General features: G+C 52.2%; 1 protein-coding gene across 3 annotated transcripts in view; it reads right to left on the bottom strand.

Moving 5' to 3' along the window:
- Positions 1 to 25939, bottom strand: part of CDH4 (cadherin 4) — a 431321-nt gene that overhangs the window by 84908 nt on the left and 320474 nt on the right. For all 3 annotated transcript variants that reach the window (XM_081034128.1, XM_081034130.1, XM_081034129.1), the window contains one exon: positions 17962 to 18135. In XM_081034128.1, the coding sequence (XP_080890254.1) occupies positions 17962 to 18135 (174 nt within the window). The remainder of the gene's footprint in view (positions 1 to 17961; positions 18136 to 25939) is intronic.

A 25939-nucleotide genomic window follows, 5' to 3' on the forward strand; every position in this document is an offset into this window, starting at 1 on the left:
CTGAATGAGGTCTCCCAGGTGACTGTTTCCTATGGTCCCCCCTTACAAAAATAAACCCTTTCGAACATGTGCCTCTTTTGTCAGGATCACTCGCAAGTTTGGCAACTTCCCTGACACGAATGTGCACGAGAAAAAGTTTAGCTCATTTATACAGTTGACCCTTGAACAACATGGGTTTACACTGTCCAGGTCCACCTCTATGTGGACTTGAAAAAAAAATAAATACATAGAGTACTGTAAATGTATTTTCTCTTACGATTTTCTTAATAACATTTTCTTTTTTCTAGCTTATTGTAAGAATACAGTATGTAATACACATAACAAAAAATAAGTGTTAATCGACCTTTTCCTTTATATAGTAGGCTATTAGTAGTTAAACAGGGGAGTCAAAAATTATACATGGATTTTTGACTATGGGGTGTCGGTGCCCCTAAGTCCGTGTTCAAGGGTCGTCTGTAATCCCACTAACTCTGCTGCCTTTTCTGTGCCTCCAGAGGACACGGGACAAACAGCGGGACCAGCACCCTGCGTGGTGACTTGTGGACACTGATCTTGTCACACGCGGCCCTTCTCCTCCGGGGGATGCGGGTTTTTCAGCTTTGAGCCTTCTAAACCTGCAGAACCCCTGGAAATGGAAGCTTTTCTCATAACAGATTTTCACTTGGGCAGTTTAATAATAGACGTTGGATAGGAGGCTTGGAAATACATGATTGAAGCTTTCTTTCAGATGGCCCTCCTTTGGTGGCAAAGCCACTGGTGTGTCCCCACCAGGACCACAGTGGATACACTGAAACTGTGTCCCCAGAGGACGCCCACATGCAATGGTCGGCAGCGGAGCCCGCCCGGAGGTGCCCTGGCCCCAGCAGAACTGAGTTCCCGACATGGATGGTCTCCGTCAGCAGGAAGATAAGCTCAGAGCAGCGGAGATTTTGGTTATAATTCCCCAGCCAAAGCTACCCTAACATGCAAGCAAGTCTCCGTTTCATATTTCCAAATAAAGTTGAAAAGGCGAACGAAAAACCTCATTTGGGAACCAAACCTCAATTAAAATACTGCTGCTTCTGGAATTAGGGAACTTTAAACTTTGAAACAGCCAGCCTGGGGAAATTGGTTTGGACAGACTTTGGCTGCGTGACTCTGTGGCCATCAATTGCTTGTGTGTGGATGGGCCGCCACGAGTGTGCCAAGAACTAGTGAGCTCCTCGCTGACCCAAAAACATCCAGTAGCTGGAGCCGGTCCAGGGCCACCCAGAGGGGACCCATAGCGCTGCATCGACACAGGGACCAGGCAGGACGAGTGGCCAGCATTGCTCTCATTCAGAGATGCCAGACCAGCCCCAAGAGCCAATAACAACCGACCCACGGTGGGGTCCTGCGTTACAGGGGAAACTGAGGCACAGGGAGGCAAAGCTCCTAGCCTAGAGATGCAACCAGAAAGTATTAGAACTGGATCTGATCCCTGAGCCCCCACCGTCCTGATCGGGGCTTTGTGCCCTCAGACCTGGCTGACCCCAAAAAGAGCGTTTGCGTGGGGTCAGCCCCAGACCTGACCTCCAGGCTAAGCTGTGGTCGCCTGCGTAACAGTTCAGTGTCCTGTGACGTGCAGGACGCTCATACGAGAGGGGTCTTTTCAGGACTCTCCTCCCCACCTGGTAGAAAAATGTCCCTGGGCCACTGTTTCTCTCTCGCCACAACTGAACACACCGTTGGTGGCTCAAGACAACCCAGAAAAACCTCTTGGATCTGCGGTGGTCCTGTCCACCCTCTCAGGCACTGGTGCCGCGCAGCGTTCCAGAAGGAAGCCCCATGCTCTCAGCAGGGGCGCACTGTGGCGTCCGTGCTACTCGCAGGGTCAGGACCCTGGGCTGGGGGCTCCAAAGCACTGTCGGGGGTGCTGGCTGCAGGCAGTGGCTCAGCCTCGATGGGCCTTCAAAGGGGCCCAGCTGGTGGGTTGGGGATCTCTCTGCAGAGAAAGAATGGCAGATAACGGGCCAGCACCCAGGAGCCCCCACACCTCTGGTCACTGCAGAGGAGTGGGTCGCAGGGATGAAGCAAGTGTCATTAAGGAAAGGTCAGTCTGTTCAGGGCTGCGCACAGCATGAGACATGGGGTGTGGGGCTCTCCGCCTGCCAGCCCAGCCTAGGGGTCTACGCAGAGCAGCAGGGAACGTGCATTGGGCTCTGACAGGGACCACTCACCACTCCAGGACGGAACTGCTGGAGGGAGACAGCAGCGAGGGACCCAGGACGGAGCAGGGGAACCCTCAGGCTGAGCCAACAAGCACATCTGCACACAGCCCAGCAGCCTGCCTCCTGGGACGCCCAGGCGAGTGTCCATATGCCTCCCCCAGACCCACGAAGGGCCACACACCCAACTGCAGAGTCGGGATGGGGCTGCCGGCTACAGGCACCAGCGGTGGGTCGGCGGGAGGGTGCGCTCCGCGAGGCAGAATCCTATAGGTCTGCAGGGTTTGACTCCAACACATACAGCCCGCTCGAATTCTCCCGATATTCACGGGAATACTTAAAATAATCCTCACATTCTGAAACACACTTAACTTCCCCGCCCCCTGGGGTGTACCAGTCAGGTGTCAATGAACCCCACACTTAACACCAGCCAGACACACAGACCTGCCTCTGTAGAGTTCCGGCTTTGTAGCTATTTAAATGTAATTTCCTGATAGAAGTAATAAGATAGTTATTTAGTTTATTTAAGCTATTCAAATATTATCTGATTATTTAGAAACATTTACCGGGGCTAATTGTAAGTAACAGTTGATCAGAAATGTAGCAGCTATAAAATTAATTCTCAGTAACCACAGCTCTGACAAGAGCTGGTATGTATTTAACATACATTAAAAGCCTTTTAAATTTGCATTAAGAGGGCTAAGAGCTTAGTGAGCTCTCAGGGGAGCTTTGATTTCCATGAAGTAGCTGTCACCCCTGGGTTTCCTTCCGAATGACACAGGGTCAGCAGGCCTAATTTTTATTGGCTCTCAGCTTCGTAAGGAAGCGCGGACATCAGTCAGTGACTGGCAGAGTGGGGCCAGCGATGCTGGGTGTGGGCAAGATGAGGACCTCTGACCATCCCCTGGTCCAGCGCGCTGCCTGTGGTGGGTGAGGGGTGCTGGAGCCCATGCCCCTTGGAAACTGAGGCAGGGAGGGGACCCCATACCAGCCGTGCAGGATGAGCTCGCTGTGGGACCACAGCCCACTGCCCCTGCTGTCCCTGCTCCTTGCTTCCCTGAGGTCGGGATGAGGGCTCAGGACAAATGTGACACAGATGTGCCCTGCAGAGCCCAGCTCCTGGCTGCCAGGTGTAGACGGCTAAGCGGTCCTGGCTGCTGGCTCGGGAGCAGCTCTGCTTGAGCTCAAATCCCACAGGTGACATTTACTAACCATTCAACCTGGGTGCACAGAGTGACCAAGGACGTGCCTGGCCAGGGCTGCCCTGAGAACTGGCATGGAAGCCTTGGGCTGGTCTGGCTCGGGAAGAACTGCTGGGCTGACTGCGGCGGCCACTCTGGGAGAGAGCGGACGAGACGCCATGCTCACCGTGGATGTCACTGTCCCCTTCTAGCCTCCCGCTGGGTATGCCGTCTCTGTCCGGATGGGCGGGGAGACTGAGACCCAGAAAGGCCCAGGCGGCTGCCGCACCGGGTCCCAGGGTCGCCCACCCCAGGGCTGTGCTTTCCAGCCAGGTTTTCTTTAGCAAAACCCAGGACAGCAAACACCACTCCTGTGGGTCTCTGAAGTCACACCTGCCACACAGCCTCTACCCGAGGCTTGTTAACGACGGGGGGTCCCCTACACTTCCGGGACCTTCTCACAGAACCCGGGCTCTGAGAGGCCTGGACGGGCATTTTTATCAAGCTTCCAGGGGTTTGTATGCGTTTCATACAATCCTAGCTTCACATAAGCCAGAGCTCACTTGATTTTAAAACGTGGGCTGTGGAGAGACAGCGCTTGGCTGTAGGAAATGTCAACCTCTTCGCTGTGCTGGTTTGGCCCCTTCCTGGTCATCTCCCACCTGGGGCTCAGCCACAATCCACAGGGGGAACGGAATGACAGATGTGAACCCTTCTAGGGCGATGACATTAGCGTCCCTTCACTACACAGCAGAGAGGGTCCCCTGTGGCTCCGGCGCTGATTGGCCTTCTGGCCGCCAGGTCACGGCTGTGGCTGAGCCCCTCTGGGCAGTGGCCTGGGGCCGCCCTTCTCCCGTGTATCCAGGAGGAGACATTGTATGCAATTGCTGAGCTGAGCACCACATGCTGATCTCATGGTGAGGCAGGCAGGCGCGCGGCTTGTCACTGTCGGGAAAGCAGTGTGGAACTTTAATGCTCTCTCGATGAAGTGGAAGGTCTTACACTTTAGCATAAGTCTCTGCAAACGCATTCTGCTCGGCAGTTCTATTTCTTCCCGTCCGCCTCTTCTTCTCACGCCCTGGTTTCAGCCGAGGGCCCCTGAAAGGCCCAGAGACCCAGCCTGGTGTGGCGTTCTTAAGGCTGACCCCACTGGGTTTGACCTCTTGGAGGAATAACGGATCCCACCCATCTTCCTTCTGGTCCTTCCTTCCCCAGCAGGGGGTCTGTGGGGCCAGAAAGACAACAAGTGTCCAGCAAAAGCTGTGTGGGCCACCAAGTGGGCCTTGTCCAATGGCCAGGGGGAGTGGCTCTGAGCTTTGGGGGCGAGGGTGGCTAGACATCCCACTCTGCTGTCTCCTGGCTGTGTGACCTTGGATGAGTCACTCAACCTCTCTGAGCATCAGCCCCTGCCTTTGGGAGTAAACCGGTTTTGCTCCTTACTGTACAGGCTGACCATTGTACTGTAACACTGTTCCCTGGGGCAAAGTGGAAATCCAGGTGTGTGCGTGTGCGTGTATGCATGTGTGTGTATGTGTGTGCGTGTGTGTGTGCACGCACAGCACAGCTGGCATTGCTGGACATGGAAAGGCCCGAGCTTGGAGTCAGGCAGAGCAGACGGGGGCCACGCTCAGCAGAGCTGATGGTGTCCCATCCTGGGGTCAGCCACCACTCACACCAACCAGCCAGGTCCACCTGGGCCTTTTGCCTAATAGAGGGATGGGAGGGGGCCCAGCTGCTACGTCATATCAGGCTGACGGCTGCTGGGGTGACAGGACATGCCCAGGACACTGCTTTGTTGCTCCTTGGGAGCTGGGAGAAACCAAACTAATAAAACAAGGCAGCCTCCAGGGGCTCTGTACTCCAGGCGCTGAGCGTGGCCTTGAGCCACGATGTGACAGGGGTGTCCTGGTGACCATAGCTGCCCACTCAGAGCCTCGGGACCTCCTGGACCCAGGGGGTGTCTGGAGGCAGCTGGTGACGCCAGAGTCCAAGGGGTCAGTGGTCTGGGCCTGTCTGAATTCTCTTCTTCATGGGCTGAGCCAGGCTGGCTGCACAGAACCAGACTGCACAGCCTGGCTCAGCCCATGCAGAAGAGAAAGTGTCAGGAACCACAGAAAAAAATCAACCCCGGGGTGAGACAGGCAGGGAAGGGCAGGTTGAGCACGGGGAACTCTCGAGGGGGTGTGTTGGGAAAAGCCTCTCCAAGGAGACTGCTGAGCTCCTGAAAGACTAGGAGCCGGCTGTGCAAAGGTCAGGCAGAGCAAGTGCAAAGGCCCTGGGGCGGGAATGAGCGTGGCGCACCCCGGCAGTGGAAAGGTTTTTGTGACCAGAATGTGACAAGCAAGGACAGGTGGTGGGAAAGCCAACCCGGGAGGAGGGCAGGAACCTGGTCACACGAGGCTTCCAGACCAGGTCGGAGGTCCAGGTGTTGGCCCGCATGTGACGAGAAGCCTTGAAGAACACCCTCTGATTTGTTGTCTGAAGATGCCTTCAGCTCCTGTTGGGAGGTGGAGGTTTAAGGACAAGAGCTGCACCAGAGTGCCGGGAAGGAGGGAGCCAGCCCCGGGGAGCGGTGACACCGGCCTGGGCAGGACAGCAGGGGTGTCAGGGGAGCAGTGGAAAGGTCGGGGAGCCCAGATAATCTGAAAGGAAGAGTCAGCAGGACCGAGGAGTGGGAGGCGGAAGGGAGGGAGACTCTGAGGCTGGTTCCTGGGGTTTCAGCCTGGCGAGCGTGTTAATGCAGATTCCCGGGCCCGGCTGGACGGACTGGGCGGGAGGAAACACGCGTCGCCGAGGCGCCTGCTGTCCCAAGGTCCAGCCTGGTTCTGTGCAGCCAGCCTGGCTCCGCCCATGAAGAAGAGAAAGTGTCAGGACGCAGGAGGAACCACATGAAGAAGAGAAACCCCGGCAGTCTCCAGCTCGCTGAGCGAGCTCTCAGGACAGGGCGAGGCCACGGTCACGTGCTGAGCACTGCGCCTCAGTGCTGGCCGCAGGGTCACTGCTCGATAAACACGTCTTCAGTGACCAGCTAGGGCAGTGTTTTCTTCTGGCCCAAGATGGACTTTCCTCTACAAAACTAAAATTCCCTCTATGGAGAAATCTGGAGGAATAAACACTTCTTTTGTTATCAGGCCACATTTTTGTTGCTGTTGATGATTTAGGAAAACAATCCAGAAGTGTTTGTTCTCTCTCCAGGACCCTCCTTGGGGGTCAGCGTCACCATCAAGTGCTCGTACTTACGCCACTTGGAACGGCTTTTCCCCCGGAGAACTGCCCACTGCTGTCAAAAATGTATCACTCTTATCCTCAGTTGGGAGCTTTCCAATGTTGAAAGGACTTCAGGGATGGCAGAGGGTGTGGCCTGTTGCATTTGTTCTCAACCTCAAAGGCCCTCAATGTTTAGAAAAAGTAGCAGGTGTGTTGCTGTGGTGGTGCAGGGTTCTGACGTACAGCCCTGCAGCCGCCGGGAGCAGGGAGGGTGCCGAGAGGCGGAGAGGACTCGAACGGCCGAACGGATGGGTGGGCAGATGGATGGGTGGACGAGTGGATAGGTGGATAGATGGATGGATGAGTGGGTGGGTAGATGAATGGATAAATGGGACGGATGGATAAAAAACTGGTGGATGGATGGGTGAGGGATGGATGGGTGGATGGATGAGTGGATAGAAGGATGAGTAAATGGATGAGTGGACAGATGGACAGATATTGGCCCACAAGCCTATGGATGTACAATTCACCCCCTGCCACCCTTTATCAACAATTTCAGAAGGAGCACTGTGAATCTGTGCCAGCCTTGTCCAAATCTACATGTGAAATTTGCAACCGAGGTCAGCTTTGCATTCTATGATTTTTAGTAAAAAGCCTAAAGCTTGATCTGGCCACTTATTTCCTAAGACGAGGGCCCGGCCCGGGCCCATCCAAGTTGGCCACAGAGGATGGCCACACCTCCTCTCCCTTCCCCATCAGCTGCGCCTCCCAGAGGCGACAGGCGAGCTGAAAATGCTGTGCAGCGAGCCCTTGCCCAGCTCCAATGCGTCCTCTGCAAGCTGCGATAGGCGATCACACACCACTGGATGAAGGAGCCTCACAGCACAGCAGGATGGAGAGGGTGGTTTCCGCTGAGAACGCAAGACACTGGCTGGTCCTGTCGGCCCTAATCTGATGTGTGTAGACCATTCCCGGAGCCGCGAGCTAAGGGAATCGCCCCTGGCTTGTCCTTGTGATGCCCACTAGCAGAGCTGATCTGCAGGCGGTCAGGGCTGCCGGGCCCTCTGTCCTGGGCCTGGAGGCCCCACCGCCTCCGAGATGCTGCGTAGTTGTCTCTTAATTTTTCTTTTAACAGACACTGAGGCTCCATGGCTTTTCTTGTTTTTATTGCCTCACATTTTCAGAAAATGAAATCAGCTTCTCAACTTAAATAAACATTACAGCTCACGAAGCCCCAAAGCTCAAATCAAACACGTAACTCAATTGCAAAGCAGAACAACTACAGGCGGGAGCAAGTGCGTCTTTAGGCTGTCTCAGAGTCTAATTACATCGAGGGCCATCAGCATGCCGAGGCCTTTTCCTGACGATGGGTAGAGAGGTCCCTGAGTCTGGCCAGAGAGGCCGAGACCTGGCCCTATCAGACAGGACTTTCAGCCAGAAGCAAACAGAGCAAAGCCATGGGCCACAAGCTGGCCGTCAACACGGTCTCTTTCTGCGGCATCAATTTCAAGAGTAACTTTGCAGACAGAAGCCAGACTCCAGCCCCACCGGGGAGGCCAAAAGCTCAGCCCGTTTCCTGTTGTCTTCGTAGCTCACAAGCAGTCTGACCTCCGAACAGCCCTCCCTCGACACCATCCCTCTGACTGGCTTGGCTGTTGAGCTTGTATCTCCTGACCTTGTCTGAGTGAGTGGAAGTCAGTCTTTGAGCTGAGGGCTTTGTGGACGCAGGCGTTCCCTAGCATTCCGAAGAAGTCTTCAAAATGAAATGTCTGCGGTTTGGAAGAAATTAACAGGAAATGCCAAATATCATCAGAAACACCCGGGTCTCCTGCAGGGTCCTAGTCAGAGGAATAAACTGCCCTGCTGGGGTGTCTTTGACCATCCCAGGAAGGCAGATGGCCTGCAGGTCTCCTCCTCCTCGGCTCCAGGAAGCGTTTGCTGGGGGCACCTGGGCACCTCCTGACCCATCTCTGGGCTCCGGCCGGGACCTGGGAGATGAACCCTGGGAATCATGTTTACGTGCTGCCGTGTTCCTCTGCTGTGAGTTCCCTTCCAAGCCTAGAGGAATCTTTGAAGAATATGCATTGTGCTTCCCCCACCTCCGTCCCTGCAAGGCCTGCTCCCTGTCGGCCACCAACGCCCCCAGAGGTGTCATGCTCTGCAGCTTCTTCTGTATCCCACACAGGCACAGCCAGTCAGTAGCTCCACGGCCCTCTGAGACAGGAGAAGGAGCCTCTCCTTCCTTGGGGGCTCCCCACCCACCCTGAAATAGCGCTGACTGAACTGCAGAATGCTCTCTGCGCCCCGCCCACCCCAGGCACGGCGGCAACTTCAGCTTCAAGGAATTGCTCCGTTGGCCCGAGTTGTCCGTGTGGAGAGCGGGGTGGACCCTCCACCACCAGTAGAGCTTGTAGGGAGCTAGGACTGGTCCGACCTCTGCACGTCCCACCCAGAAGTACAGACCCACCAGGGACTCTCCAAAGCCACAGTCTCTTCTTTTGAAGCCTAAACCACGTGCACCTGGGGCTGCTGGCTGGCCTCAGCTCCCTGCACGGTATTGCCAGGGAGCAATGCTCACCCCTCCCCAGCAAGCCAGGTCGCACAATGTGACCTATGTGGGCCAATGACATAGTGTGGCGGTGACGTCATTCCTGGTGGAAGCAGTAATGGCTGGTGCACACCTCCCCTGCATACTGTCCCCTGCCCTGGTGATGGGGCGTTGACATGGGGGTGCTGGAAGGTGGAAGCTGTCTGGACCACAGGGCTGTGCCCGAAGGAGGAGGAAAGGGAGCTTACTAGCTCTCTGAGCAGTAAGACACAGGTTTGGGGGGGTGTTCTCCCCCTGCTGACAAACCGGATGTAAATGGCCCCCCGCTTCCTGAGGCGCAGGAATAAAATCCAAATGCCTTAGGAAGGCGCTCATGGTCCAAGACCCCTGCCGCCTCTGCTCCACTCAGACTCGCGTATGGTGCCGTGCGCCCGTGGGCACGTGTTCTTTCCCAGAAACGTGCTGGAAAACCACAAAAATCTACATTTCATACATTTCTTTGTTTACATGTTGGGAACGAATTCACATTTGCTAAGAACTCGGTGTGGGTCAAACTAACGCATCTGTAAGTGGACCGGGCAGGGCTGCAGCTCGCCCTGCACAAGCCAGGCCTGGGGCCGTTCACAGGGCGTTGGATGGGGACACCCATTAGCATGGGACCTGGGGGTACAGGAAGTAGTCTTCCTGGTAACCTTCAAATTGTCCTGTGGGTGACTTACAGTAAAAGAGGATGAAGCAGGACGTGCCGGCAGGGGACAGGCCTCACCCTCACCGTCACCCCCTCCTGTGATCACGGGCACTGCTCCTTGAGTTCCGGAATATTCCCAGCCCGGATCAGCCTGACCTCCTCCCTGGACTGGACAGTGAGGCTTGTGTCCACGTTGGCAGACGACATGTGGTCTGCAGACGGGAGGCCGTGGCCGCAGCAGAAGCTGACGTGGGGGAATCGTGGCAACGCCCTCAGCAGGTGCTCAGAGATTGCGCCCCAAATACCCACCCACACGGGGCGCCGTGGTGGTTCAAGGACCAAATTAAATCTCGGAATATTAAATTAATGGTGGAAATCTAAAATGTTAATATATTCTAATTGAATATTCCCCAAGAAATTATCTGAGCATTGGCAGCATTTTGACTTTCCTTTCATTTCTTCAGGAACTTTCAGCTGCGTAAATAGAGCCATTAAAGCAATTCAAGAAAGGGAGCACTTTCTGCTCAGATGGGGGAATGGCAAACACAAAGGACCAGCACAGTTCTTTCACACGATTGATTAAATCGCAAAACCCCAGGCGGCGGAATCGTTCAACTGCCTTCCTGGTGTCCCTCTGGCTTTAGTGAGCACAATACAGATTCCCTACCGGTCCCAAAGTGACCTGTGACCACAGGGATGGGGACGGCTGGGCTCAAGATCCCAAATGATGCCTGTGTGTTGGGGCTGTGCTGTCAGAACCCACAGCGGGGCAGGAAGTGCCTGACCTTGCATTACAGGTGGGGCAAGTGAAAGCGCCGCCTGTCTCACAGTGGAAGGGGTAACGTGATTTCTACAAAAACGTTACTCCAGATAATGAAGAGCTTCCTCACAGAGAGATGCTTCCTTCTGTGGATGAGCGGATGACCCAGGGGACCTCTTCCTCAGCCATTCCTGAAGCAGCACCTTTCGGCCCAGCGACCATTAAAACAGCAGACTCAATGGTGAAGCCAGAGGTGACATGTCCACGACCTCTTCAGATCCTCTTGTGGGGGAGAAAACCCCAACACAGCAACCTCCTGGAGCACCCCTGCTCTTTTCTCCCCAGAGGCTTTCGGTCGGACGTCCCTTTTGGGAAGGAAATCTGCTTCTACATGACCCACTCACCCACCAGCGCGTCTCGCTTTGAAGATCACTAGAGAGCTCAGCTTTGCAGCATCTGAAGCCTCTGCCTCCGAGAAAGCAGCCGTGCCCGCCCAAGCCTCCTCCCAGGTGCCTCCTTGAGAAGGACGTACGCTGTACCTGGCTGAGGTGCACAATCGAAGGGCAAGTCTCAGTTATACTGCACAGTGTTCGTCAGACAGTCGCATCCGACAGGGCTACAATCCCACCTCTTTCCAAGCAGGTCCTGTTATTGTTGTACTTATTATATCTGCATAAATTACATTTTTTGTAATTTATGTAGTGTTACATTTTCGCTTTAATCTGTCATCTCTATTGTAATAAGTTAAGGGAAAAATACAATCTTTTCTATTCACCCACAAATGTGTCTTTTCCTGTGCTCTCAATCCCTTCCTGTAGATCTGAACTGCCAAGTGGTGTCATTTCTTTTTAGCCTAAAGAACTCCCTTTACCACTTCCTGTAGGACTGCTGGCAATGAATTCCCTCCGTTTACTCAGAGATGTCTTTATTTCACCTTCAACTCTGAAGGATTATTTTTTTCTGGATATAGAATTCTGGGCTGATAGTTTCTGTTTTCATTTAGCAGTTGGAAAATGTCATTCCATTGCCCAGCGGCCTCCATTATTTCTAAAGAGTAGCGGTCCTCATTCTCACTGTGGTCCTCTGTTTGCAATGCACCTTTCCCTCTGCTTTCAAGATTTTCTCTCTATTTTTTGAATTTCAACAGTTTGACTCTGATTAAGGTATGGCTTTCTTTGTATTTATCCTACTTTAGATTCAGTGGATCTCTTGAACCTGTGAGTTTGTTTCTCTACCATATGTGAGGAAATTTCAACCATTGTTTCTATCTAGTCATCTCTCTCCTCTCCCTCTGGGACTCCAGTTATACATGTTAGGCCATTTGACCTTGTCCCATGACCTTGTCCGTGTTTCAGTCCTCTCCCCTGCCATTCTTCAGGTTGGATAATTTTCAGTGATTTTTCTTCAAAAACACTGACACTTTCTTCTGTCTTCTACAATCCACTTGTAAGCCTATGCAGTAAGCTTTTCACTAGTTATTATACTTTCCAGTCTTACTATTTCCACTTGGTTATATTTTTAGGGTTTCCGTTTTTCTGCTATGTATTCATTCATTCTGACCATATTTTCCTTTAAGTCCTTGAGCATATTTATAAGAGGTATTTTAAAGGCCTTGCTGATAATTCCGATATCTGGGTAGCCTCAGGGTTAGAGTCTGTGAGGCTTTTTCCCTCTTAACTATGGGTCACTTTTTTGAGGCATGTCTAGTAATTTTTGATTGCATGCTGATCATTGCAGATGAGATACTGTAGAGACTCTGGTTCTGTTATCTTCCTCTGAAGGGTGTTGATTTCTGTCCTAGCAGGGAGCTAACTGGGCTGGATTGAAATAGAAACCTGTTTCCCATGTGGCAGGCAGTAGCTGACATCTCTGCTCAGTACTTTCAATCTTCTTGCTGTTGCTTTTCAGTGGGTTTTCGGGGTCTCCCTTCTGCACACACAGTTCAAGAAACAACCAAGGAGCTGGGCAGAGTTTATAAGCAGATTTGGGAGTCTCTATCTATGGCCACATGTTTTATAAGATTTATCCTTTCACATTCCAGCTGCTTTGTCAGTTCCAAACCCCAGCTTCCAACTCTGACCAGAAAGACTGGTTTTCTGTACGAGATGTAGCCACTCTTTGATGCAAGGACAAGGAGCGCTCTCAGAGGGAAAGCCACATAAAGATACATCTCACCAGTGCTGTTCAAGGGCAGAGTCCCCAACAGTTTCTGCCTGCTACTGATCACTCTCAAGTAACTGCAAATAATTTTAAATAAATTGCCCCCAGAGTTTAAGTTACTGTTTTAGGAGTGACGGTCTGATATATACTACTCCACCATTACCAGAAGACCTTCCGATTCATTATTTCCACGTATTGCACAGCTAACCTAACCTTCTTCATAATGATAATGAAAGGCTGCCTCATGGAGGTCGGTATGGGGCTGTATCACTCATTCATTTAATAAGTGCTTAGTGACATCTATTCTGTCCCCACTGTTGTACTTGATAGGTGGACTATCCCTCAAGGACTTTATGTTCAGTGGGAGAGACAGACCAAGACCAATAATCACTGACAAAACAGTGTCAAAAACTCTGCCATAATGGCAGGCAACAGGGGTGCTGTGCACCCCGTGGGAAGGCCTATGAATCCTGAGACGTGGGGCATTCTCAGAGGAGGTAGGAAGTAGCCAGGCTGGGTGGTGCCAGAACAGAGGGAAGAGCTTGCACACAGGACTCCAGGTAACCAAGTGTGTGAGAAGTCTGGAAGCTGCCCATAGCCCAATGTGGCTGCAGCTTGGTGTGCCAAGGGGGCGGGGCCAGATCATGGGATCTTGTGTGACATGCTAGGAATTAGATTTCTCTGGGGACAATGGGGCAACAATGGGAGGGAGACAACACACAGCCATTGTGCTGTGACAGGTCATCTTGCTTCCACGAGATGGTGAATAGTGATGGTGTCGGTCATTCAGGCATGAATGGACACTTCTAGAGTACCAGAAATACATTCTTAGCTGGATTCAACGATAATTATACCGCTTGGTTACCCGGCAAACATTTTGTAGGATAACACAGTTAAAATACAGCCAGCTCCATCACGTGTAGGCCTATATCTGATGAACATTTATGGACAGTCTGCCCAGGGCCAGACATGGGGTGACTCACCGAGTATCTGGCACACATCTCATAATGCAGACCCCAGCCCTGGGCACGTCTCATCGCTCAACTAGCTCCCAAAGACCCAGCCTCTCTCTGTTCACACAGAAGGTCAATAAGTATTGGTGGCTGGATATGAGGCAGTGTGGGGTACGTGCACAAAATTTATCGAGGAAATGTGAAGAAAATTTTTGATTTCAATCAGTGTCAGCTCATTTGGGTCGTTAGGTGTGAGGAGATAGTTTTAACGACGCTGCCAAGCTGTGCTCTGTGAGCTCCCTACTCTAGAAACGTCTCTTGCTTGTCTTCTCCACATGGCCACTTTTATGCTAAGCAATTGTACAATGACTTCCTTGCAGAGTCTGATATCCAGAGCTCATTTTCCAGATCGTGCTCGCGGGCGGGGCCCTGAGGATGGTTTTGCATGACTTCTTGTCTGTTAAAATATCAACTTCCAGAATGAAAGGACTTGTCTCCCAGCAGTGCTACCTTCTTCCTTAGCATGTTGAGCCAGTTCCCACAGCTGCCCTGGACAACCTCTCCAGTTAACAAATTCTCCGTTTTTATCAGACTCAGCTAAGAAATGCACCCTCTTTTTTAAAGTTTGATTTTATCCTCACCCAGAATCTTGTCAAAGTCAAACCTAACCCACCTGCGAGAGAAGCAAGTGGCTTTTCAAAATCCTGCATTTCACCGACACATGAAGGAATCCTAGTGACAGTGAAGGGACCAAATTCTGGGTGACAAGTCGGAAGCTGACTGCCTGGGGGCTCTTGAGGCCACAAAAGGACTCATGTCCTTCAGCCTCTGAATCCCTAGTGTTGGCACAGGGTGTGGCATCCACCAATGGCCCCAAATTGTCCTATCCAGAGCCCAGTGCTGGATTTGGGGAGCAGGGGAGGTCATGCTCATCTTTACCGGGTGCCCTCTCCTGCCATTTCCCACAGTTCCTCCAGAAGGGAGAGCCTCTATCCAAGTCCCTAGGGGGTCAGCTCGATGACTGTGACTGCTTTCCCCTCCGCTGTGAGAAGGGACAGCCTGGAACTTCCGGTGGGATGGCCATGGCACAGCTGCCTCTCCCTACCCACCACTCAATTTAGACTGTGGTCCCACTGCGGTGGGCACAGCACATGGAGAGCTTCCAGGCTTCGCCACGGACACCACGGCTCCCTGCAGCCCAGCCGCGTACAGCCACTGTCCCCCACGTGTGGACCGCTCTGCACGGCGGTTCGGTAGCCTTTGAAGAGGCGTGATATTCCTTCCAGGGAAACGCCTGCAATCAACAGCGGTTCTTTTTGGAAGAACATTCTGCCTGCTCCTCTCCTCCCAGTTTTCATTTAACTTGTTTTATCAGAATGAAATGCCTTAATGAGCAGAGAGCTGCAGCTGATCCCAGCTGAACCTCCAACTGCTCTGTGCTCAGTTTCCTGTGCCCCATCAAGCTGTATTCACACTCACTGTGATGTGGGCTCTTCTCAGGAGCAGCCCCCCCAGAACACTGACAGGAAACTCATCAAGTTCCTGGAGACAGCAACGGGGATGGAAAAGCACCCCCAAACCCTGTCTGTGCCGGACAAGAATTTAATGGGGGAGGGAGGGAGGGAGACAGGGTGGTACAGACAAGCAGGTAAGCATATGAGTGTGTGTGTGTTTGTGTGTGTGTGAGACGTGGGATGGTGTGCGTGCACACGTGTGTGTTTCTGGGCTGAGTTCTTACATAATGACTTGGAGTCCATTTGGAAAAGACAAATCTTTTACAGAAACCGTAACGAAGATTCCATTTTCCATTTGCTGAAGAGGTATCTCCCCATGAGAATTTAGCTGGGTGTGGATGCCCATCTCATTCATTCATTCATTCATTCATTCATTCATTCATTCATTCATTCAACAAATATAGTGCCTACTGTGTGCCAAGGCTGTTTACACACTAGAGATATAGGCGGGGCCTCTGATTCAGGAGACATGTTCTTAGACGAATAAATAACAACATGAAGTCAGACAGTACTAAGCGCTGTGGAGAAAATAAAGCAGGGCAGTGGGATAAAGACTGGGGGAGGTTGGTGAGTTAGGTCTGACTGCTCACTTAGGCCGCCTGCGGGCCCTGGGCTCCTGGCATAGCTGGGCCATCAGAGAGGAGAGGGCACACACTATTGGTATTTGGGGAAACCTGCTGTGGCAGCGACCAGCTGCTCACCGCACACATTTCCTTTCCTCCTCGGCAGAGCTGGACTACGTTTCCTAGTGTCCCCTGCCATCAGGCATGGCTACATGGCGTCTCCCTAGTTCTCCTGGGTCCCTAGTGATCCCCCCCCATGACCTTCACAGGAGCAAGAAAAAGCCTCTATTTTGTGAGATTTCTGACGTTTTCAGGATGTGCATGATTGCAGTCAGCCAACCGTGACCCACACCCCACCCTTTGCTCAGAGTGTGTTCTGACCTGGGTGTGGTCCCCCCTCCCTACAGGGCTGCTGGGCACGTTAGGGTGTCCTGGGCACAGGGGACAAATTCATTCTAAACCACAGCAATGTTGCAGACAAGAACACAGAAAGTGCCACGTCGTCCCTCGGCGCGTCTGAGCTGCCGTGGCAGCCCCCAACCCCGCAGAGTTTGCAGCTTTTCTCAGCTGACACCCGAAATCATGTTCCCATCTCCTTTCCATAGTTCTAGTTTAGAAATGTCAGCGACCGTCTCCAGGAACCTGCCGCCTGCTCCTCTCTCAGCCAGATCCTGCAGGTTTGTGCTAACTGGGCAAATGTCCATGCTCGGTAGCTGTTCAAATTGGAAAATGCAGCACGTCCCCAATTACACACAGATGTCACAGTGGCGTTACAGGAAGAAATGTCCCACCAACATGCCCACTGGACCTGTCAGGAGACCCGAGCCCTCTGCCGGTCTGGGAGAACTCAGCTCTTCCGTTAGCCTGTTGCCAGCCCCCACTTCTCAGCCCGAGACCACTGGAGGTACGTCAGGCCAAATATACAGAAGTACTTTCTCTCCACTGTCCAGCAGAATATGGACGCAGCAGGACCAACGGTCCCAGCAGATCCCTGGCATCCTTGCGAGACCAGGGTTCTGTCCACACTGGCCTTCTCTCTGTCTGGTACCTTTTACAGGCCTGTATACAGATGGGCACAGAGAGGATCCTTAACCTGAGAAACTCTGAAAGCCAGGACCAAAGAACCCTCCAGCAGGACTCAGATGTCTGCCCAATGCCATGTACGTACCCTCTGGTGTGTGAGCACTCGGCGTTCATTACAAACTCACTCACTCACTCACTCTAACGTCCTGCTGTGGCCCACAGGCCCAATCCGGCCCACAGTCTGTGTTTGTCAATAAAGTTTTATTGGAACACAGCCACACCTGTTAGTTTACACATTGCCTACAGTAGCTCTCACAGTCCAAGGGCCACAGAGGCCGATCAGCCTGCAAAGCCTAAAATATTTCCTATCTGGCCCTTTACAGAAAAAGTCTGCCCACCAGAGTTAGATGAACAATTTTCTACTAGAGGTGATTTTTGGGTAGTACAAGCCCAAGGCTTTAAATAAAACCGAAGCACACAACAAAAAACTCACTCCCTTTCCACTGGCATTCAATCCTGATGACATTCAGTAGGAGGCCTCCGGGCCTGGTGTATTTTTAAAACACTCAAGGTCTCCTCTTCCTCCCAAACAAGCGGAGGGCAGCCGTGGGGTCCTGAGTGTGGGCGGCTAAGCACCCAGACAGTAATAGCTTTGTTTTCTCTGCTGCTGCTTGTTTTATAGTCAACTTCTATCGTAACAATGCCAGCTTTCCAATGGTGATCGAATACAAAGTTTCCTTTTAGAACAACTTTATATTAACAATGAATCACTAAGAAAAACTTTAACTAAATAACAAGTGACAGTTGGATAGGGTGAGCATGTGGAAGGTGGTAGGGGTGTGAATGCAGGGGGGGGCCACAGAACTGTCATCACCCCCCTCATCGGTGTTGGGAATGGAGGTTGGCGGATGGGCCCAGAAGATGGGAATCCTGGGCAATGATGCCCAGGTTGGGGTTTCGATCCTTGAGGGCTTCCTTCACTCAAGTCCTTACCACCATTTCACAGTGAAAACTCCAACCCACTGGAAAGGCAAAATCCCCACCTTCTTAGCCACCAAATGCAGAACCCATCCCCCGCTGCAGGAACAAGCCCATCAGACCCGATTTGCAAGGTCCCCAGAGAGGGGGCTGCAGCTGAGACTTTCCCCCTCCCCAACGCAGGTCAGGTCTGCACTTACCCTCACAAGCTGCTGTGGGAAGGGCCCGCGTGAATTTTCTGGCACATTGATGGGTGGGATGACCCAGTCCCGTTTTTGTCGCCTCAACCCGCTGGTGTGCTGATGCTGGGGCCACGGCAGCAGCGTGTCATTCAGAGGTCCAGTAGGGGCAGGGGCTGCAGCCTTCTTCCCTTTCTGCACATCATGGGGCGGGGGGAGAGAAGAGCCAGAGAGTCTGGTTAAGTTCTGCCCAGAGGAGAAGGTGTCTGTTCAGAGAATCCGTACTTTACCAGTTCGACAGAGAACGATCGGACGAAGTTGGGAAAAGTGGCCAAGTATCAGGGGGAAAAAATCAAGCAAGGCCCTCATCGATGCAAAGAAATGGGTTACAAAATTAAATGGGTTGAAATAAACCATAAAAAAGAAGAAAATATAATTGGCTATGTAACCAATTGAGTGGATCACAGCTTTTAAATCCCGACAGAGCTGGGAAAAAAAAAATCACAAAAGGGAAAGATGAATGCATTTTGGTTGAAAACTCTTGTGTATGAAAAACATATCCTAAAAGCAATTGATGAATTTGGAACACTTGATTAACAAGAAATCTGACAAAGGGTTAATAGTCTCACTATATAAAGAGTTCTTACAAAAAAAAATTTGAAAAACAATTCCCTTTGCAATTGCAGCAAAAAGAATAAAATACCTAGGAATAAACTTAACCAAGGATGTGAAGGATTTATATGCTGAAAACTATAAGACATTTTTGAAAGAAATTGAAGAAGACACAAAGAAATGGAAAGACATTCCGTGCTCATGGATTGGAAGAATCAACATAGTTAAAATGGCCATATTACCCAAAGCATTATACAGATTTAATGCAATCCCCATCAAAATCCTAATGGCATTTTTTAAAGAAATAGAACAAAAAATCATCAGATTTGTTTGGAACCACAAAAGACCCCGAATAGCCAAAGCAATCTTAAGAAAAAAGAACAATGCTGGAGGTATCACACTCCCTGACTTTAGCTTGTACTACAGGGCTACAATAATCAAAACAGCTTTGTATTGACAGAAAAACAGACACATAGACCAATGGAATAGAATTGAGAACCCAGAAATAAAACCACATAAATATGGACAGATAATTTTTGACAAAGAACCTAAAAACATACAATGAAGGAAAGACAGCCTCTTCAATAAATGGTGCTGGCAGAATTGGATAGCTACGTGCAAAAGAATGAAACTGGACTGCTATCTGTCACCATGTACCAAAATTCATTCAAAATGGATAAAAGACTTAATCATAAGACCTGACATAATAAACTGCATAGAAGAAAACATAGGTACTAAACTTATGGACCTTGGGTTCAAAGAGCATTTTATGAATTTGACTCCAAAGGCATGGAAGTAAAAAGTAAAATAAACAAATGGGAATATATAAAATTTAAAAGTTTCTGCATAGCAAAAGAAACCATCGACAAAATAAAGAGGCAACCAAATGAATGGGAGAAGATTTTTGCAAACAGTGCCTCGATAAGGGGCTAATATCCAAAATATACAAGGAACTCATGAAACTCAACAACAAAAAAACAAACAACCCAATTGAAAAATGGCAGAGGACCTGAAGAGACATTTCTCCAAAGAAGACATACAAATGGCAAATAGACATATGAAAAAATGCTCAACATCATTAATCATCAGAGAAATGCAAATAAAAACCACAATGAGATATCACCTCTCCCCAGACAGAATGGCTATCATCAACAAGACAAATAGTAACAAGTGTTGGAGAGGCTGTGGAGAAAAAGGAACTCTCATACACTGTTGGTGGGAATGCAGACTGGTGCAGCCGCTATGGAAGGCAGTGTGGAGGTTCCTCAAAAAATTACGAATAGAATTACCATACAACCCAGCAATCGCTCTCCTGGGTATCCACCCAAAAAATCTGAAAACATTTATCAATAAAGACACGTGTGCTCCAATGTTCATTGCAGCTTTGTTTACGGTGGCCAAGACATGGAAACAACCAAAATGTCCTTCGATAGATGAATGGATAAAGAAGTTGTGGTACATATACACAATGGAATACTATTCGGCGGCGTTCTCACCCCCACTTTACTGGGAAGGCAACAGGGGACCTCAGAGAGGCTGAGTCACTTCTGAAGGTCACATAGCTCGTTAGGCAGAGGCAGGATTTGACCAGAGTGGCACGCTCAGTGCCACCCCCACTTCTGGGGTCTCTGCCTGGGAGGTCGCATCCTCTTTACTGGTCCTCACGTTAGGTGGGCTGGGCAGAGGTCAGTATTCCCCTCGAGGAGTGGGGGCTACCTGCACGCAGGGTGTTGTGATAAACCTTACTGGGGAGGGAGAAAGCTGAGTTCCCAGTGTGGGCTCCAGGAAGCAGGTTGGAAATGCAAAGTGCAGGGCCAGCTGGGATTTACTACCTCTGCGGTGGGGCCTGCAGTCTGCGGTGGGGCCCCCCAGGTGGCTGATGTGCTCCACACACTCACAACTTTGCCGGGGTTCCCCCACACTCAGGCAATAAGGTTCACCTGTCCCCAGGGCGTGGTCTCAGGAGAAGGGACCTGGTTAGGCTTTATTCTGGAGCATGTCTGCTTAGGGCAGCCAGGCGACTTGGCCAATCAAACCTCGCGTGACAGGATGCGGGAGCCCCGGCCACACATCCGCCGCGCCCCATCTCCCCGTGTGACGGTGCAGAGGGCACAGCTCTGCCTCACGGTGGCACCTGGGCACCAGCTGAAGCTCACCGGAGCCCTCTGAACTTCAGACTCTGAATTTTAAAGGTTTTCATACAGCCACTAAAAAAAAAAAAATCCGAAACACCGTGCTTTATCTTCATTTGCTTAGGATGTGCTTGCACGGCGTTAATTTCCCTAGTGTTGTTTAAATAAATTGCCCATATTTGTTACTATTTTAAAGCTGTGAGACAAATGTAATAACAAAATCTGGTGAAAATCAATGCCAGGCCGGCACAGGCTTCAGCCCGGAAGGCACCCCCACTTCTCTGGGGGAGAAATGAAACGGGTGCCTGGCGGTTACCCCGGGCCCTTTCCGAGCACACGTGCAAACACTGACGCACAGTTCTGCTCTCCCTAAACAATGCCCCCAGTTCCTCCCAAAGCGTCTCCCAGCAGACGACACGTGCTGAGGTTTTCCTGTATTTCTGATGACTGGGTGTTGGGTCATTAGGATGCAGCCTCTGTGTTACACTCCCGTCACTGAAAATTAGACGCGTGCATGTCACACGCAGGTGTACACAGGCAACACATACGTGTACACACATGTAGACACACGTGTATGTGCACGCACGTATGCACATGTAGTCACACACGTGTGCAAGCATGTGTCGATGTATTATACACACATGCATACATGCATGTGTGTGTTTGTACGTCTGTGTGTGTGCATGACACACCACAGTTTTCTCAAAACCAGCTGGCAGCACACGAGGCTAGCCCCACGCATCACTGGGCATTACAGAGCCTTTCATCCAAGCTGGGGGTCTTGCGACTGGTGGGGCGGGGAGGGCCCCGGCTGCTGAGCTGGCCGCTGGGTCCGAGCAAGCACGTACTGCAGGTGTGAGGAACAAAGGGCCGTGAGATCACCTGGTCCAGCTGTCCTCTTACTGGACACCTAAGATGTGGCTACAGGGTAACTTCCGGAACTGCGGTCACTTTGCAGGATCCCCCAGGAGAATATTCCTCAGAGCACCCAGCCTCAGCATGGCTGGGCCTGGGCTCTGCTCCCACATCCATCTGGAGAGAGCACCCCAAGGTGCTGCTTCTGACCCCACGCCCCCAAATGGGTCAGCTCCGTCCCCAGATGCGAGCGCCTGCCTGCCCTGCCCCCCACTCCACTGGGGCAGGACACCCCCACCCCCTGCCTCACGCTGGGTGGTCCATGGCCCGGCTGTCCCTGGGCTCCATGGGCCACCCACGCAGCAGGGAGCAAACTCAGTGGACAGACTCAAACGTGTTTGAGTGTCCTCAGGAAACAGAGGATGCTCAGCCCCACCTCATGTGGGGAGGGTGGACGTGCTTCATGAAGGGAATTACACCTGGGCAGGGTCCTGAGGGCTGATTAGGAGTTTGCTGTGGGATGAGCCTGGGAGGGTGGGGTTTAAGGCGGTAGATGTGGAAGCAGGACAGCACAGATGCCTCAAAAACCAGGTGCACCCCATCTTTAATGGGGTGTTTGGGACTTGGGCGAACAGTGGAGTGAGGGGAAGGTGGAAACACAGACTGTGGGGTCGGCAGAACTGGTCAAGCACAGTTTGCTCTTCACTGGCCCCACTAGCATTTGTTTCACCTTCTGAGCCTCAACTCCCCATCTGTGAAATGGGGGTGCTGCTAAGGCCCCTGCCTGGGGGTAGCGTGGGTGATGAGCTGACACCCAGGGAGCACTGGGCAGACCTCGGCGTGTCCGCCCTGTTGTCGGGGTCAAGGTCAGGCCACTTCCCAGTGGTACTACCATGTGTCCCCCAAAATAAGACCTAGCCGGACCATCAGCTCTAATGCGTCTTTGGAGCAAAAATTCATATAAGACCCAGTCTTATTTTAATATAATATAAGACCAGGTATAATATATAATATAATGTAATGTAATGTATTGTAATATAATATAGTAATGTAATATAATATAAAACCGGGTCTCATATTAATTTTTGCTCCAAAAGACACATTAGAGCTGATTGTCCAGCTAGGTCTTATTTTCGGGTAAACACGGTAGGGACTTCAGCTAGGAGACCTGGGGGGTGGCCTGGCCTGCAAGAAGCTCTGTGTTTAGAGGGGTGGGCTTGGGGATAGGCGGGTTTAGGGTGTTCCCTAACCTTATATCCCAGGTAAGGAAACTGAGGCACAGGGAGGAAAAAGAATTTGTCCAAACTGCCTGGCTAGTGTGGGGTGGGGCCGAACCAAGGGTAGTGGTGGGGGGTGTGGGACTGCCCATGTGAGGGCAGGAGTGAGTACAGGTGGGGGTCCTGGTCCAGCCTGGTGGTCTTCCCGAGGGGGCCATGTGGCTCCTTTCTGGATGACCGAGGTGGGGTCCCAGCATCCACCCCCTTCCTTTGGTTTCTTCCAAGGGGCCCATCCCAGAGTCTCTCTGGCCATGGGCGGTATGAGGGTTCAGCCTGGTCATTCAGAGCTCAGCATTCCATGTGGCCAGGGTGGCCTCTCCAGGGACGGCACATGACCCCAGCAGGGGACTTTCCCGGGCTGCTGGAGGGGGTGGGCTCTCTGCCCCTGTAATAGTGTCCAATTCCAGCAAGGCGGAGGTCCTACGGGTCCCCCAGCCACCACGGGCTCCTGGTCACCCAGGCTGCACAGATCGAGCCGCCCCCCTCCCCCGCCTCTCACCACCTTGTTCCTTCCCTACTCCTGAAAAGCCTGCGAGCTGGTCCCTGCTCTAGGATGGCTGGGAGGTGTGTCTCCGAGGCACAGACCATGCAGAGGCCAGATTCACATTTGCAAAGCCCTAAATCTGTCTGCTTCTTAATCAGCTTTTATTTACAAAGTGTGTCTCATTTCAGTTCCCCTCTCCCCGCTGAGCCTTAATCAGCCAGCTTACTATTGGATTTGTTCTGCTGACAGCCAGGATGGTGATTACTGGGGTGTGCTTCCCCAGGCCGGGGTCCGAGTCTTATACTCCCTCTGAGCCTCAGTTTCCCCATTCGAGGACAGCTGGTGTGGGGCAGTAAGTGGGGGAGGTGACACGGGACGCCAAGGCGGGGACACCTTCTCGTCAGCTTCTCGCCACAGTTTGGGGAGGACAGGTGATTGTGCTCCCGAGTGACACAGGTGCTTTATGAAGTCACTGCCTCAATGGACACTGACTTTGTGAAGACACACAGGTGTCGCGTGTGGGTTGGCGCCCTTCCCGGAATGTGTATCCCACTCGGTCCCAGGCACGCGAGGAGCCTGGGGAGCCTGGGGTGCGTGGTCTGAGGATCCTTCCAGGTGAACTCGTCTCTGGTCCTGGCGTTTCTCTCTTGGTGGGTTTTCTGGACCAATCCCCAATGCAGGCACCTCTCTTTTCAGGGATAAAGTGACAAACAAACCCTCACACTTATGAACACTTTGGAATGACGCAGGGGGAGAGGTGAGAGGTCAGTGAACTCAGGAGGATGCAGGGAATGCGTGAAAACAGTGACACTCCTCCGTTTGCACTGGAAGGTAAGGCCCCAAATTCACGGGCAAGCTGCATGTCACCAGAAAACCCCACCATGGCTCCCACAAGCCCTAACCTGTACCCCAGCAGTGCCTGGCACTCCTGCCTCTGAGGCTGGCTCCTCACCCGCACTTCATTTTCCCGAGCTGCTTCTCCAGGCTCCTGGCAGCCTGTGCCCAGCCTTGACTGGTCCGTGTGTCTGATGATGAGTGTAATTGACTGTGACTTCTAGGTGAGGTCTTCAGGGACTCATCAATATCACCAAGAGGCCGGGTCACTTCCCGCCCATCAGCACTCACAAGTGAGAGATGAATAATGCAAAACTGAGCTGGGGCAGGTTTTAAATTATCACCTTCTTCTTTTTTTCTTTTAGAAAGAAAGTGTCAGGGGAAGACGACAATCACATGCACCTCCTCCAATCTGTATGTAAAAAGTTATAATCTGTCCTATTTTTCTGTTATCCAATGGCTCACCTGCTAGGAACCCAGAAACATGAAGATCCAGGTGAGTGCTGGCTCTGAGTAACTGGGCTGGCTCCTAACACACAAGGGGCAAAGCTGCACGAGGGTGTAAGAAGCCCCGGGCGCCTTCCCTGGAGCCTCTCGCCATGTTGGTTTGAGGGGGGCGTGAACTGGCGAGCAGGTGACGATTCCATGAAACATGTTCAACTTTCCTCGTGATAGGAATGCCAATGACGGGTCCCTCTGCACACCTTCCTGACCCAACAAACTAGGCTCCACAGGTAGGGCCAGGGGTCCACGTGGGGGACATGCGGCTGGGCACTGGGAACTAAGTGGGAAATCGAGGTGCTACCGACGAGGGTGGAAATGCCTCCTAGAGGCCTGGGGAGGTTGGAGAAAGGGCTGAGCCTGGGCTAGGCTGCACGGAGAGGTCTCTGGAGCAGCCAGGCCAGGTGGCAGCAGCCAGTGAAAACCAGCAGACAGACGGGGAGTGGGGCCACTTGATGTGGGCACCCTGCCGCCTCTGCAAAGTGCAGGGTCTGGGGCAAAGGTCCCTTTTCGCTGGAGGAGGTGACTTGGCAGAAGCCATTCCCCTTAGGGGGCAGCACCAATGTGCAAACTGCTTCAGAATTCCCAGACTCCAGAGCCCGAACTCGTTTCTAAGGAGCGTCCAGCAGCCCTGACCTTTGAAGATGGGTCACAGATTCCAGCCTGCCATCCCCGACGGGCCGTCCCACCCAGCTGGGTCCTGCGCTGACCTGCTGGATGCCCCTTGAGCAGCTCAAATCCCCCCAGTTTTGAGAAAACAGACAGACACATGTCCGCCTGATTCAGTAACGCAAGTTACGGAAAACATGTCATGTTACGTCCCCGTGGGACACGCCAACCTGGCATTGTGACGGCGGATGTCTGTGGGGCCTCTCCTTAATCAAGGGCCCCAGGTCAGCCTCACCTCCAGGTGTGATCATCAGCTTTCGTTACCAGGACGGCTCCCCCTGAGATCTAATTTCTCGGATGTCAGTGCAGCCCGCAGGCCCTCAACGCAGAGACTGGCTGCTTTAGAGGGGTCCTGTGGTTGCGATTTGCACAAGCAGATAATAAGGCAACGGGGGGCGGTTCCCCTACTGTGCCTGCTCTCCCGCTGCACACAGGCGCCTCTGTGTGTGGCTGACGCCTGGCTGAGGGATGGGCACCACAGGAATTGAATCTCCCAGCACGGCAGCTTCCCGAGAGAGGGCACGTGTGCCCCTTGCAAGTGAGACGCGACGCTCTGATGAGCCAGCATGCGGCTCCACTCACCGAGGTAAAGCAGCCTGCCCCTCTCCTTGCTCTTAGCAGTTGCCAGCACGTCC

The sequence above is a fragment of the Rhinolophus hipposideros genome (assembly GCF_964194185.1).
Source record: "Rhinolophus hipposideros genome assembly, chromosome: 22".
Lineage (NCBI taxonomy): Eukaryota > Metazoa > Chordata > Mammalia > Chiroptera > Rhinolophidae > Rhinolophus > Rhinolophus hipposideros.